This window comes from Arachis ipaensis, chromosome B3 (assembly GCF_059453495.1).
Source record: "Arachis ipaensis isolate K30076 ecotype BB chromosome B3, ASM5945349v1, whole genome shotgun sequence".
In the NCBI taxonomy this organism is placed as follows: Eukaryota; Viridiplantae; Streptophyta; class Magnoliopsida; order Fabales; family Fabaceae; genus Arachis; species Arachis ipaensis.
Genome location: NC_142438.1, coordinates 3252284 through 3266719, shown reverse-complemented (window position 1 = coordinate 3266719; position 14436 = coordinate 3252284). Strand labels below are relative to the sequence as shown.

The window sequence follows — 14436 nt, the reverse complement described above, 5'->3', positions numbered from 1 at the left end:
ACATAAAGAGTTGATTGAAAGTTAAAAAGGTCCAAAGCTAATTAATTAATCACATTATTTGCATGGGAAAGTTATGTGCATATCTAGGGCAGGTTAATGAGAGCTGTAAATTATTGTGGGAATAACCTAATGACTTCATTCAACCTTTAATTTGGGGTCCAAATTTGTTTCCTTGTCTCTGAAATTGTCGATCTTTTTAAAATGCTCATTTATATTGTGCTAGAATTTTTTTTATTAAAGAATTAATACTTGCCTACAATCACTACAAGATTCTTACATAGGTTTTTCAAAACCTCCATGACCTGTTCTATTTTGGAGGGACCATACAATTTTTGTTATGCATTTATATTTGAGACCAATTTTTTTTTATATACTAAACGGGCTACACAACCAGCCCAACAAGGACCAATAAAAGCAACAAAAAAAAAAGAAAAAAAATTATGAATAAATAAATAATTAAAATAATTACACAATGATGAAGAGACTTGTAACAAAGATTCATCATCACTCATCAACAGAAAAGTCTGGTTCAGCTGGCTTCTGCAAAGAGCTTACTACTTCAGAATCTGCACCTGAATTTACATCCATACCCTTCCTATTGCTCCTTGTTGCATGTGTTTCAGCCTCATTTTCCTCTCTTGCCCTCAATTCAGCAGCTTCTTTTCTCTTCTTGAACCTTCTCCATGCAGCTTGTATGAAACATGCAGCCCAAGTTCTCCATTGGTGTGAGTGAATCCTGAATTTGTGCCTAAGTTGCTTGCTATGCAATCTTCTAAATTGTGATGCAACAAATTTCAAATCTTCTGCCATGAGTGCAAATGCTTCAACTTCTGATATGGCCTTAACTGTTCTTGTGGAACAAGGAAGTATTATCACACTTGGTTTTGGATCTAAGGCCCATGTTAGGAGTTCCTCGCCGCAGAAATCGCCAGGGCCGATCCGGCACGAGTTGAAGAATCCGGTCCGGCCGCCATTGGTTGTGTAGGAATCAAGATTTCCTCTGATTATGAAGAGCATTTCGTTGACCGGATCGCCTTCTCGGACAAGATATGTGCTTTCTGTGCACAATGAAGGCTTTAGCCTTTCACATATTGCATCTAGCATCCTCTCATCCATTTGTTCAAACAATGGAACCTGTTTTCATCATGATTCAATGGTTAAGTGTTTAGTTTAGTGCTTTCGTTGCTCTAAGAGGAACAGAGGAGATTCTTGCATGAAAAAACATAACATTCATATGTCCAACATAATTTGATTGTGCTTAAAACTTTGTTCTCTAGACAAACTCTCTGAATATGAATAGTACAATTGTTTTTGCTAATGTAGCAATATATGATTGGACATTTGTGTAAAACTTTTCCATGGATTGAGGACTATCTTGCAAACAATTAAGTTTAAAAGTGTAACTAACTTACTCGTCGAACCAGCTCGATACAAAGGTGGCGCTTGATGTCTCTTCGAAGATCTAATGGAAGATCTTTGAGAAGGGCTTCTTCGTCCACTCCTCGAGTCGCCAGCCATTTATACTGATCGTATTTGCGCACGGATTGTCTTAGTTCTTGAGGAAGCTGTCTGTGATGCATCCATTGTTCTGTATCAGTTCTTTTGACCCTCCACTCTTCTAGCCTCACAGTTGTTGATTGAAGGTATGTCTACCAGAATTTCAGTTATATTTTGTTAGTACATATCAATTGAACAGAGTTAACTTATAGACTGGTGATTGGTGAAATATTATCTTACAATTCAATGTTGAAAACTAAAATTACATCAGTGAGTGTTGAATGAAGGAAAATGCAACAAGTACACATTAAGAAATATGTTTCTTGTAGTAATTTAAAGAATTATATTTTTATACTGAGAAAAAAAATTCTTAACTGTTATATGAATTGGTGGATATGTGTTATATTAAGCAGTTTAGGCCAATATGTAAAACTATTTAACGATTTTCAACTACCATTTTCTAGTAAAAGCATCTTCATATTAGTAATCACCATATTAATTACCTGCATATTACCAATGAGTAATGCAAAAAGAACCAATCCAAGGGTTGCAACCAGAATGGCAAACATTATTTCTCCAACAAAAGTGCTAGTGAGTAGATTTTGTCCTAAAGAACTGTTCCCAACAATCAGAAATGCAATTAGTCACTCATAAACACTTAGAAGAGTAAAACATTTCCCTCATTTTATCAATTTTGTTGATACATTCTTGGATCAATGTAACTAAATATGATATAATACAGACTAATTTGATAAGGATATAATAAGCATGAAGAAAATCATAATGCTAAAGGTGGACATTTGTGACACCTTACCTCAAATTCCTGAGACCCCACCAAAGACAATAGAAGTACTTCTTAAAGAATGGTGAGGTTGTAACTCTTGATGTGACTGCATCACCATATATGCCAAAGGGATAAAAGTGAGCTTCTGGTGAACATAACTTTGTGACATTACTTCCCTTAAACCATGAGTCCCTGAGTGGATTTTTAACCATGTTGCAGTCAAAGAAACTATATTTACAAGATGAATTTTTCATATCACAGACTCTCCTCCAGCATGCTTCTTGTCTTTCAATTGATAGAAGGTACCAGCAAGCTCCAAAAAACTTCAACCAAAAATAGGAAAACATTAGTGAAGTTTGAATGTTAACTTTATATATGTATTTTTCTTAATGCAATGCATCCATAGTTAGTTTCCTAAAAATGCATACATTATACTCTTTTGTTCTGTTTTATCCGTTATTCTGTTATGCTATGTGTACACAAAAAAGTTAGCTATCAAATCAGTTACTTGCATAGAATACATGCTAAAACACAAAATACATTAAAGTGAAACAACACATGTATTTATACACAACTGATTTCGTGGCTGATATTTTGTGTGCATGTAGCAATTTTGTTTCTCATATACTTACATGGCTAGCCAGCATGTAAAGCATAAGGTTATAAGCAGCACCAGCCCATGCTGTCTCTGTCACAACCCCAGTAGCCTTTACAATTTGGGATGAAAGTGGAAAAATCAGAAACAGCCTTGGTATATATTGAAAAATGATGATGAATCGAAGGACGTTTTTCGTATTCGCCATGGTTGAGCCTCCAAGATTGGGGATCACAATCCAGATCAGCACCTGAAAGGATATACTCAGCTATTTATAGAGATTCGAATTAATAGATTAAGTGAGAGAACACAAAAATGAATATCTCCTGTGACTTACTTGAGGAAGGGGTAACGCGGCAACAAAGTCTAGCCAGAAACCTTTGAAGAAGTACCTAGCTGCTATCTTTGCAGGGTCTATAACAAGCTCTCCTCTACCAAAAACACGCGAAGAAGGCGCAACATAAGCCGTGCGATACCTCATGATGATCTGAATCATGTAGAATAAATCTGCTATTGATCTGATAATAGTGAGGATCACTTCAAGTGTTGTTCCAATACCAATGCACACTTGATGTTGAACTAGTGGCAAGTAAAAGAATAGAGGGTCCACAAACAAAGAAACTAAACATGCTAACAAGAAAATCTTGTTCCATCTGTGAATGGTTTGTCCTCTTGGGTCTAAAATCCTTCTTCTTACTCTCTCATAGTCTTCTGAGAAAACTCTTGATAATACTCTGGCTTTCAAGAACTTCTTTGCTTTTCTTGCTTCTCTATTGTTGTGATCTTTATTGGAACTAAGTAGCTTAATTCCATTGTCACCATTAGCTGTTGGGATTTTGGCTAGTTCAGCATCATCTTGAAATCTAAAATGTGAGAATTTTGGAGTTTAAAATCACTATGTTTCAGTTCATGGAAGCATGCTATTGGAGTTGAAAATTATCATACAAGTTCCATAGCATCAAATTTCTCGAGCATATTTAATGCGTCCTCCAGAAACATTCACATCAACTTATTTTCATTTATAACATTTGAAGTTATTATACAAAAAATTCAAGAGCATATAAACATTTTTCATTATGAAAGAAGAAGATACACACCTCACACATCTTGTATTCCCAAACACCATTCTCATTTCCAAGTGACAAATTCTCTCAATCAAAGTTTCAATCCTGAAGAGCAATGAAGCAAAGGGATTAAACAAAAGTAGATATCAACATCTGAATCACTTAAATATTCAGATTTTTTCAAATCAAAATTGAATAAGTACCAAGTTTAGGCCACACAAATAGTAAAGCCAAAAAAAGAAAGTTTAGTTTCTTACAGAGGCATTCAATCAAGCACTAAAGGAGCACCAATTGAAGAAAGATATAATAATCCCAAGCATTTCACCAAAACTTGTTCCAAGTTCCACCCTCAAAAGCAATGCATGCAAACCAGACCCTTGTTCTTTATAAAAAGTTGATAGTTGTTACAATGTTACTATCATCTTGGAATCATGAAAATCCTATAACAAAAAACAAAACTGATCATATACAATTCTAAAAGGTTATTGATTCAGGAGAGTGTCATAAACTATAGACGGCAGCACAAAATGAAATGCAAATGCAAGTACATAAATAACAAGACAAATGAGTGATGATTAAAAGGAGTAATAATAAATAAAATAAAAAATAATTGTGAGTTTGACTTTGGTATGTGTGAGAAGCGTGTCAAATAATCAGAGCCAGAAAAGCTGGCCATAGTAAGGGCCATCATAGGGTGTGTCCTAATTCCAACTATATTATAAGCTGGCTGGACCCATAGAATCATATAGTATGGTCCTTAACCTAAGGAACAAGGATCATAGCGTGTTACATATCATCATGGTTATCCTAATATCATATCATATATTATAGAAAGAGTTTCAGTTATACCATACTCGTGTTTTAGTTGTTTTAACCGTTGATCTGGATTATAAAAAATATATATAATATAGAAAAATTTTCAAGTGTATCGTCATACGATCATACCGGTGTTTCAGTAATTTTTAACCGTTGATTTTAATTATAAAAAATATATATAATATATATAATTAAGATCAACGGTTAAAAATCACTGATATACCGATATATGTTAATTAAAATCAACCATTAAAACAACTGAAACACTGGTATTTCTAGTATACTTGATAACTTTTCTATGAATGATGCTAAAATGATTTGACTAGTAGGTTAGATAAGTTGCAAATGGAACCTTAACACGTGTCCTTTTCATGTGTCTGATTGCCAGTTTTGAAGCACTTAGAAGTTAGATCATACAATTGTTCATTGTTGGAATCATTATTTAGCAATTGTTTAAAAAAAAAAAAAAACATGTGGCCATAAACATATTAAAAGGACAATAATCCTAAAAGCAATGTCTTTCACCCAAAAAAGTTTAGTAGTTTAAAGTCAAAAGCTATTAGACTTGAGATGTTCCTAACTCTTTTAAAAGCAAAAAAGATATAAATTCAACACTTCAAAATAGTAGTAGTAATAACAAGTAATAAAAATAGAATGCATCATGAACAATGTTGTTGTGCTCTTTTCCGACGTTTTTGACTTAAATTATCTGAACAGAATGAAAGGTCAAAGGTTGTATTATAATACATCATTAAAAAACACTACATGAACTCCTTCCACATTCTATACGAGAAAAAAGCACAGAGTATTCTACACTTATTATTTGGATTTTAATTGTGAAATGTCATTAACCAACTTTAATCGATTGGTTAATTCATTCGTTTGCTTAAACAAGTGTAGATGGTTTTATTTTCAGTATTTTATGAAAAAAAAAAAACAAAAAATAAAAAATAAAAACGCTAAAAATAAAAATTCAAACCAAACACTAATTATTCCTAACTATTTTTTTTTTTCACTTTTAGGGTTTACCAAAGATTGAACTCGATCTTTCGGACATAGAGCATCAAACAAACCCAAAAAGAGGCTCTTGTTTATGGGAGGAGTGTTAGAGATATAACCATTAATGTTACCTTCTTCCATCAGTTTATCTCTAACAACACAAACTAACAAACATACGTTATACGTGAGATATAAATACATTATTCATATTATTGTTTAATTATGAAATTGTGCATAAATAATTTCCATGATAAAGAATCGAGATTCAATGATTGAATGATTTGAATCAATGCGAAATTATTTTTTATTTATTGAATAATATATTTACCACTAGTGCAATTTGATGGTGTAGAAATGGAAAGGGGTTGTGTTGGCTATAAATGAAGATGCGTGAGTGGTTGTTGTACGGACATGAAGTCATGGAACTTGTACAGATACAGAAGTACAGACTGTATCCAATTCCAATCCATGCTTTCATGCAATGCATTTCAGAATAGGGAGAAAATGAGTTCTGACTTCTGATGCACGTGTTTTGTGACCCACACATTGCATCAAATATTAGAATTTCAACATGTTCATTTCAGTTAGTACCAAGTTAGGTTTTTTTTTGGGTTGTTCAAAGTATAAACCCCAATATTTACTTAGGCGAATAAATGACTAGACCAACCTAAGTTGATTAATATCAAGTTAGTTAGTACCTCAAAATCAATACTCCGCAAGTAATCTTCGAAAAAGAACTAGCTGGCAGGATCAAAGTGCATTTGATGACATTTTAAGCCTAAATATGAAACTATATGAGATTATCTTTATTTGTTTGTTTGTTTATTTCTCGAGTTGATTCTTAGAGAAAATTTTAAGAGATAATACTCAATTTGGTCCCTGAATTTGCATATGAGTCTTAATTTAGTCCCTAAAGTTTTAATTGCCTTTATTTAGTCTCCAAACTTTGCGAACATGACTCATGTAGTCCTTGAAACAATTTTCAATGTATAGACGTTAATAGAATGCTATCATGGATAAGCGAACGCTACGCTAAACTTTGTAAAATAATGTCATTTTGGTTTTGACACTCAAATAACCCAAAAATAATATCATAAGTGGTGTTTATTGAAACTTTACCTAACAAAACAAGTGATGCGACATCATTTTTGAGTTATTTGAATGCAAAAACTAAAAATACATCATTTTACAAGTTTCAGTATGGGCATTTGATTATCTATTTCAACACTCCATTAACGTTTTTGAACTAAAAACCATCTTAAGGACTAATGTGAGACACGTTTATAAAATTTGAAGACTAAATAAAGGAAATTAAAATTTCAGGGACTAAATTAAGGCTCACGTGCAAGATCAAGAACCAAATTAAGTATTAACTCAAATTTTAATTATTCACCGAAAAAAAAAAAAAACTCAAATTTTAATTAGTAGCCAAACCCAATATTTTGGGTTGTGGTCTAATGCATTAGTAAAATATGCATTTTCATTTTTCAAAGAAGAAATGATATTTCCATCATTTCACATATGCTTTTTTTTTATAATTTAAAAAATATTATCTTCTTTTACCTTTTATTAATCACTTATAATATCAAAAGTGAAACATGTACAAAATAATTATACACAAAAATAATGCATATAATATTCTCCTCGTCAAAACAAACTAAAAAAACCACAACTCCAAAACTTCAATATTAGAGTTCATTACTATTTCAGAGTTGAGTTGAAAATCCAAAGGCTGCACGCATGCTCCAGAAAAAATAACACCAACTTCAAATTATATTTACATAAACCTAGCCAAAATCATTTTGCTCCACAAGATGTCATTCGTGGCGATGAGCTACATTAATTTGCACATCAAGGTAAAATGGCTATTGCAAACTTTGTTCCTTTAAGAATAGGAGTAGAACATAATCATCATCGTACTTCGTATCAACATACCATCCATCTGTCATTAAATGATATGTCATCCTCGAATATAATGATAGCTATGTTCAAGAGATATTTCTCCAAGAATTGTAGGAATAATCTTTTATATTTGACAAGCTCATAAGCACAAAACTGCAGGACATGCAAGGCATCTAATCCTACTTTCCCCCTTCAACCAAAAAATAATAATAATTCTCATACAACTTTAAGATTTGAAGGGAATCGCAGGAAAAAGAAGGGGGGGGGGGGGATAAAAAAAAGAAAGAAAAAACAAAACAATTTAACAGCACATCTTGTGACTTCTGTGCTAAAATTGGAACTCACATTCTATTCCTGAGAATCAGAAGCAGCTTCTTTCAAACATGACCTCATAATCTTTGCAAGCTTTGCACAAGCGTCAAGGCAAAGCTGCATTCCCTGCATGCAAGAAACTAGAATGTCACTGATAGTTCGTTCCTTGCATTTAATAAGTATGTTAATATAAGAGTTTCTCTCACTAGAGCCTAAACAGAACAGCAATGCATCAATCCTCAGAACAGGAAACCTTGGCATTTGCTAAGTATTTTTCTTGAGAACAATAACATAAATAGGCATACCTCGTCAATCTTTGGGGTGGACCATTCCCCAGTAAATGTAAGTTGAGTAATTTCATAGCGAGAAGGCATGCACGTAATCATCAAGCTTCCATCTTGGGAGTTTTCCTCCTCAAAAATAGGATCAATGACAAGATTCTTACTGAGACAGGACTGCAATCATTAAAAAAAAATAAAGAAACGTGTAATTTTTGGGGATCATCAAAAGTAAGTAGGAGATTGCAGAAGATCAAGTTTGATAGTAAATCAAAATTTCAAGACAAAGTTTATAATAAACACAGCTTAAGCACCAATGAAGCAGGTATAAACGCATTCAGAAGACTGCAAATGTGAGAAAGATTCATACCACAGAAACTGATGCAACGAGGTCATACATCATTATTCCAGCATCAGCCAGGGCAAGGCTAGCACATGATATGACAACTGGGAGATCACCTTCATAAATAAAATAATTTGATGATTCAAAACCGGCAAACAGAACATATTTTGTCCAATCATCTCAATTAAATTACATCTCTGACGCCTTCAAAGTTTAAAATAGGATCATTCATCACAATTTCTTATACATACAAATCAAAGGATTTATGCTTATGAAAGCTGCATCCCAAGAGACCAAGAACCTGTGTACAATAACAGATTGAGCCAGTAAATAACTAAATACTACTGTTTTATGCGTCCACGAGTTAAATGGTAATTGTATAAAACACAAGACATGGTAACCACATGCACACAGCAGTCTTAATTGAAGAAAACTTGCACTATATTAATCACTACGGAACACAGTATAGTAGGCATATGCCATCAATTCCCATATCTACTTAGAGTAATTAAGGCCTCACACAGAAGAGCTTCTGATTGAAAAATGTGTTTCAACTTAAGAAATGACATTTTTCCCCACACAAGTCACAAGGTGTTTCCACACTCAAAAGTGTGGGGCTAAGCTAATCCTTCTGAGGTATCTGACATATTTTGGACTCTGATAGTGAAGTCAAACCTTGGTTCTGAAAGAACAATTAACATGACTTCATTTTTATATTGCTTTTAGGTAACTTATATTTAGAAAATCATCATCCTTAATTTCTAACCATTGAATACAGCATCTCTTATCAAGTAAACAGAAATACATTATGAAATGAAAGCTTACTGCCGCCAGATTCCAGCACCAATGCAAAAACATCCACAGTTGTCTTGGGGAAAGATTCCAATATTATTGCACCCTCCAAAGCTTTATGAAGCATTGCAGTGTATTCTTTGTGGTCTGAACCCTAACTTTGTGAGATTTGAGATATTAAATGCTTAATAGAGCAATATATGAAACAAAGGGAAAAACAAATATAAGAAATTCTTATCATTTTTTTTAAATACCTGTCCACGAACTGGACTTGCAAACGTTGTATAGCTAACATTGCAATTTAAACGCCCTATATCACTGTACATCATTGCCTTCTTGCTCTCCCTAGGCCCGAATCTGAAGAGCAAAATGCAAATAATGAATCCATGTTAGGCGGAGGGGAAAAAAAACAAGAGCTGCGGAAAAACACACCACAGCAAGCTGACTTAGTAATTAACATAATCGAGTTAAGAGAATTACTCACACAGATACAATGATCTTGGTGTTTCCAAACTCCGCATAGGCTGATCCTGATGCAGCATTCACAGCACCAGTCCTGAAAACTGCAACATACAAGCATTTCCCATTAGGTGTATCAGCTACATTAATCTTTTGATGCCCTTGCATCCAATCATAAACAATGCTTCAAATGAGATATCACAAAGCAAGCAAAAGATTCCGAAGACGACATACATTATCAACTTTCAAATTTCCACAAACTAAGAAGTCTACATTGGCAGTTAAGTAGTTTACCATAAGCTCAAGTGAGTGCATCTCACATATTTATTTACAAATTGTTTCTGCTCCACTACCAGCACACACCATTCTTTATGATGATATAATGTTCACTTTAACCATACCATGATCAGCACTCCAATGATTCAACATAACACACAATACAATACAGTAAATACACCTTACAATTCATTAAACATTTTCAATTATACCTCATGAAGAAAAACAAAAGATTATTACAGAAACATGATTTCATAGACTAATATTTGAATTGAAACAATAATAATTAAAAAAGAATAAACGGAAATGGAAGGTGGGAGAGGTTACAAGCAGGTCTGCACTGGTGGAAGCCACGGCCATCAGGTCGGACCCAATCTTCTTGGAAAAGGGAAGTTTTCTTCTTCTGAGTGGTCGGAGACGGCGAGTACGTCGCCGGAGCGCTTCCGCCTTTGCCGGCCATTGTCCGTTTCCGCCGAACGGCGGTGACCAGTGCAGTGAAAAGCGAGAACACAAAAACACGAACACGCACACAAACTGTTTGTTGTTTTGTTTCTTTGATGTTAACTTTTCTTCTCTCACTCGCACTTGTCAAGGTTTCTCTCACTTCCACCTCCCTTATATCTGCCTTCTGAAACGCTGCGTTTTGACTTTTCAGTGTGTCTAAATATTGTAGATGGGCTTTTTGGCCAATTAAATGGGCTTTCCTCGATTCAATTTTATTGTAGGCCCAACTAGTCAGCTATTATTTTTAAGAATGTAATTAAATTCGATTTTAACCGACTTGAATTGATCGAGTTCTTAGATGGAGCTACGAGATATCCGCGATTTATACCAAGAAAAAATAGAGATCTTAATTTGTTGAACTAAAAAATATTGTAGACAACAAAAAAAATTAAATTCAGCTTGCTAACCAAAATAAATAAATAAATTCAGCTATTCGGTCCAAAGAAGAAAAAATAATTTCCGTTATATAATAATATACACAATTTTAAGATGGTAGATATCTCTCAATGAGTATTGTTTTACTAGTTTAAATAAGGTTTTTTCACGGTAAAATATTCATCTTTTGGTTTTGGTCCTTATAATTTTTTTATTATAAAATTTAAAAGTTGTTTATTTTTAGTTTTTTCAATTGCTCTACCTGATAAGCTAAAATATTAACGTGAATGATAAGACTTGTCGTATAAGTATTATTTGACATGGCATGTCAACACTTAACAGAATAAACTAATAAATGAAATTAAAATAGATAACTTTTAAATTTTACAGGAACCAAAACAAAAAATAAATATTTTATAAATTTCAAAAATTTATTTGAATTTTTTTTATCTCTAGTTGAACTTAAAATATTTTGTTAAGTAATTAAAGTAGTTATTACCTTAGCTTGATCAATTTTATGTTGGATATAACACACAATTATACCCATGAAATTAAAGTTGATCTACCCAAAAAATCATAAAAACACTTTATTGGATACAGAGTGGTAGTAAACCTATAAACCTACGATGCATATACACTGACACGGACACAGGACACAACACGACACAAGACATACCGACACGCGAATTTTAAAATTTTACATGACACAAGGACACGCATACATATAAAATATAAAGTATTTTTTAGATAAATCATAATTATATTTTGATATTTTATTGATATTAAAATATAAACTAAAATTTTTAATTATTTTTAATGTCTTATTTTAATTATATCAAGTATTTAAAATATTTTTTAATAAATAATAATATATGCTATATCTAAATTTATTTTAAAAATATATGTTAAGAATAAGACAGGACACGCTGACACGTGATGATATTTAAGTGTATCCAGTTGTGTCCGGAAAAGGATTTTTTATTTTTTATTAAGACATGGTTGGACACAGCAAATACGCATGTCAGATGAGTGTTGGTGAGTGTCGTGTCCGAAATGTGTCCGACACGCGGACACGGCAACTCAACGAAATTTCCGTGCTTCATAGCTATAAACCAATTTCTGTGTGGAAACCAAACATTTCTTATTAGATAAAAGATTAAACTACCATCATTTGATGCATGTACTCAATTGATTTTCAAAGGAAATATATAAACTGCACAATTTTCATTTACATATATAAAGATGTAACAAATTAAACATACACTTAGGTAGTTTAATTACAAGTATACATATATCATTTTTGTATATATAGTGGCTTAAATTTCACTATTACATAAAACAAGTAATAACAAGATGAACAGCTGCAGTTGACTTCACGTGAAGTTGATAGATGAGAGTCATTAGATGAAAATTTAGTCAAATCAGTCAAATCATCTAACTGCTTTCAATTATCAACTTCATGTAAAATCAACTGCACCTGAGTTTTCACCTAATAACAATTATGCAGTAGGGTAAGAAGCTTGCATTGCAATGCCACACAAACCTTGTTTAGCATCAATATCTCTTTGCATTCTAATGTAACCTTGTTCACCCCATGTCTCACCCCATGAATTCTTAACCAACCAATACTTAGTTCCATCATCACTAACTCCATAACCAACTGCAGTGACACCATGATCCAAACTAGTACCACAAGATCCAGTGAAAACACCACCTGAGTAAAACTGGAAACCAAAGTCACTAGCATCAATGGCAACGGAAACTGGTTGATTGGCAACACTTTTTAGAAGTGCACTTTCACTGTTGGCAGGTACATCTTCAAACCCTTTAATGCTGGCTGCATGGTTTGATTCTGCTTTTGTGTTGCATGTTCCATCAGATGCTGTGTATGGATAATTGGATTCTGTTGTGAGCCCTTTGTTTTGGATTATGAATTTGAATGCATTGTCCATTAGACCACCTTCACAACCTTGGTCCACACCTTTTGTGTCACAATCAACAAGCTCTTGTTCTGATAAGGAGATTAGTTTCCCTGTTGTTAGTTTTGTGATTCCTTCTGTTGCTGCCACAGCAGAAAATGCCCAACAACATCCTACATTTATATATATAAATCAATGTTAATTAGATAATAAAGATTGAAAATTTATTAATGAGTTTAACTGTAAAGAGTTTTACATAATCATTCAATTAAATTTATGCGTTCGGATGATTTTTTTAATTAATGAGTTTAAAAATTAGTTAATGGGATTAGTTATTTGTGTAAAACTTTTATACACTTATATAGAAATTAAATTCTTGTAGGATAATTTGCACAAATTTAAGAAAAATGTTAGGTTAGTAGAATTTATTATTTTTAATCAACAAGTAATTATTAATGTTTAAAAATATGGAATGAAAATATATTGTTAAATTACTAAACTAAAAGAATTAAATTAATGGTTAAAAGTGATAGCCAAAACAATAAATTTTGATGCTCTGAGTATTTTTCCAAACTCAAAATATAGCGAAAAAGTGAACTATATATAATGACTTTAGGGAGACCTAAAGTGGTTAACTTTACTTTAAGTGTAGTATTTTTTTGTCACAATATTTTTCAATTTGACATAAGAAGCATTAATTTATTATGAATCTGAGTTTTATTTAAGAATTTGTTATTGGTAAATAAATTACTTCGTATATAAATTAAATTCAAACTCCCAACACTTACTTAATCGGATGAATAAATTAATCACCCAACTAACCTAAATTGATTAAGCATAATATTATTAATACTCATAAATATGCACATTATCATCTAATTATATAACAATTAAATATACGATATTTCTACTTATATATATGATATGTCAATATATATAATAAAATGGATCAACCCTAATATATAAATTAGTTAATATAATGAGTTTAATTAGTGAGTTTCAAAGAAGAAAAATTGAAAGACATACCACATTGGCCTTGGTCCTTAATAGGTGTGACAGCACCTTTCTGTCTCCAATCAATTGAAGGTGGAACAGCACTCACATTTTCATACCTAAATGTTGGTGTCTTTGTGATTGTGGAACACATGTGACCCTTGAACTTATTCCTACCCTTAAACTCATCATTTGTTAGATCAGCAAATTGATTAATACCAAGCTTGTAAGACTTGTTTCCATCACTATTGAAGGCCTCAATTCGTTCAACATTTTCTTTGAAAATTTTGAACCTTAATTCCTTTTCATTAGAGTCTTTATAGTATTTTCCATGTTGAACCATCCATTTTTCATGTCTCTCATGCATTATGGAATCTTCAAGAATCCTAGCATTGGCCTCTAAAGACAAGATTCCAAAAAGAACAACCAAAGCCAATGAAATGCATTGGAATATTTTGTTGGAATAAGCCATAGTTGAATATGGAAATTAAACAATGTGAATTGAAGAAGTAAATTGATGTGTTGGTT

The 14436-nt window shown here is 32.6% G+C and overlaps 3 protein-coding genes across 4 annotated transcripts; all 3 read right to left on the bottom strand.

Moving 5' to 3' along the window:
• Positions 1–429: 429 nt before the first annotated feature.
• Positions 430–4631, bottom strand: LOC107629234 (protein CNGC15b-like). Its single transcript, XM_016331971.3, has 8 exons — positions 4198–4631; positions 3974–4045; positions 3214–3739; positions 2914–3126; positions 2312–2604; positions 2001–2112; positions 1413–1649; positions 430–1134 (listed from the first exon to the last, which is right to left on the bottom strand). Exons 1-8 carry the CDS (start codon positions 4203–4205, stop codon positions 505–507), a joined length of 2091 nt encoding a protein of 696 aa, XP_016187457.1. The 5' UTR covers positions 4206–4631; the 3' UTR covers positions 430–504.
• A 2738-nt stretch (positions 4632–7369) lies between these two features.
• Positions 7370–10746, bottom strand: LOC107629235 (exosome complex component RRP41-like). Of its 2 annotated transcripts, none has more exons than XM_016331974.3 (8): positions 10445–10746; positions 9867–9945; positions 9637–9739; positions 9416–9536; positions 8618–8706; positions 8275–8424; positions 8003–8095; positions 7370–7697 (listed from the first exon to the last, which is right to left on the bottom strand). In XM_016331974.3, exons 1-7 carry the CDS (start codon positions 10575–10577, stop codon positions 8006–8008), a joined length of 765 nt encoding a protein of 254 aa, XP_016187460.1. In that variant the 5' UTR covers positions 10578–10746; the 3' UTR covers positions 7370–7697; positions 8003–8005. The 2 variants fall into 2 exon arrangements, with proteins under 2 accessions (XP_016187460.1, XP_088365612.1); XM_088509486.1 differs by lacking the exon at positions 7370–7697 and adding an exon at positions 7766–7847 and having other exon boundaries at positions 10445–10709.
• A 1438-nt stretch (positions 10747–12184) lies between these two features.
• On the bottom strand, positions 12185–14436 carry LOC107634117 (senescence-specific cysteine protease SAG39-like). The gene is made up of 2 exons (XM_021117778.2): positions 13942–14436; positions 12185–13088 (listed from the first exon to the last, which is right to left on the bottom strand). The coding sequence occupies exons 1-2, from the start codon at positions 14378–14380 to the stop codon at positions 12496–12498; spliced, it is 1032 nt and encodes a 343-aa protein (XP_020973437.1). The 5' UTR covers positions 14381–14436; the 3' UTR covers positions 12185–12495.

Bases quoted from the DNA above. Each gene is read 5' to 3' on its own strand.
- LOC107629235 (XM_016331974.3), bottom strand. From the start codon at position 10,577: ATGGCCGGCAAAGGCGGAAGCGCTCCGGCGACGTACTCGCCGTCTCCG. The intron at 9,946-10,444 runs GTAACCTCTCCC...TGTATGTTGCAG, and splicing joins CCACCAGTGCAGACCTGCTT to TTTTCAGGACTGGTGCTGTG. The intron at 8,425-8,617 runs GTATGAATCTTT...TAATGATTGCAG, and splicing joins TCGTTGCATCAGTTTCTGTG to TCCTGTCTCAGTAAGAATCT.
- LOC107634117 (XM_021117778.2), bottom strand. From the start codon at position 14,380: ATGGCTTATTCCAACAAAATATTCCAATGCATTTCATTGGCTTTGGTT. The intron at 13,089-13,941 runs GTATGTCTTTCA...ATATAAATGTAG, and splicing joins TAAGGACCAAGGCCAATGTG to GATGTTGTTGGGCATTTTCT.
- LOC107629234 (XM_016331971.3), bottom strand. The intron at 1,650-2,000 runs GTAATTAATATG...AAATTCTGGTAG, and splicing joins TACTCATTGGTAATATGCAG to ACATACCTTCAATCAACAAC. The intron at 1,135-1,412 runs GTAAGTTAGTTA...TGATGAAAACAG, and splicing joins GTATCGAGCTGGTTCGACGA to GTTCCATTGTTTGAACAAAT.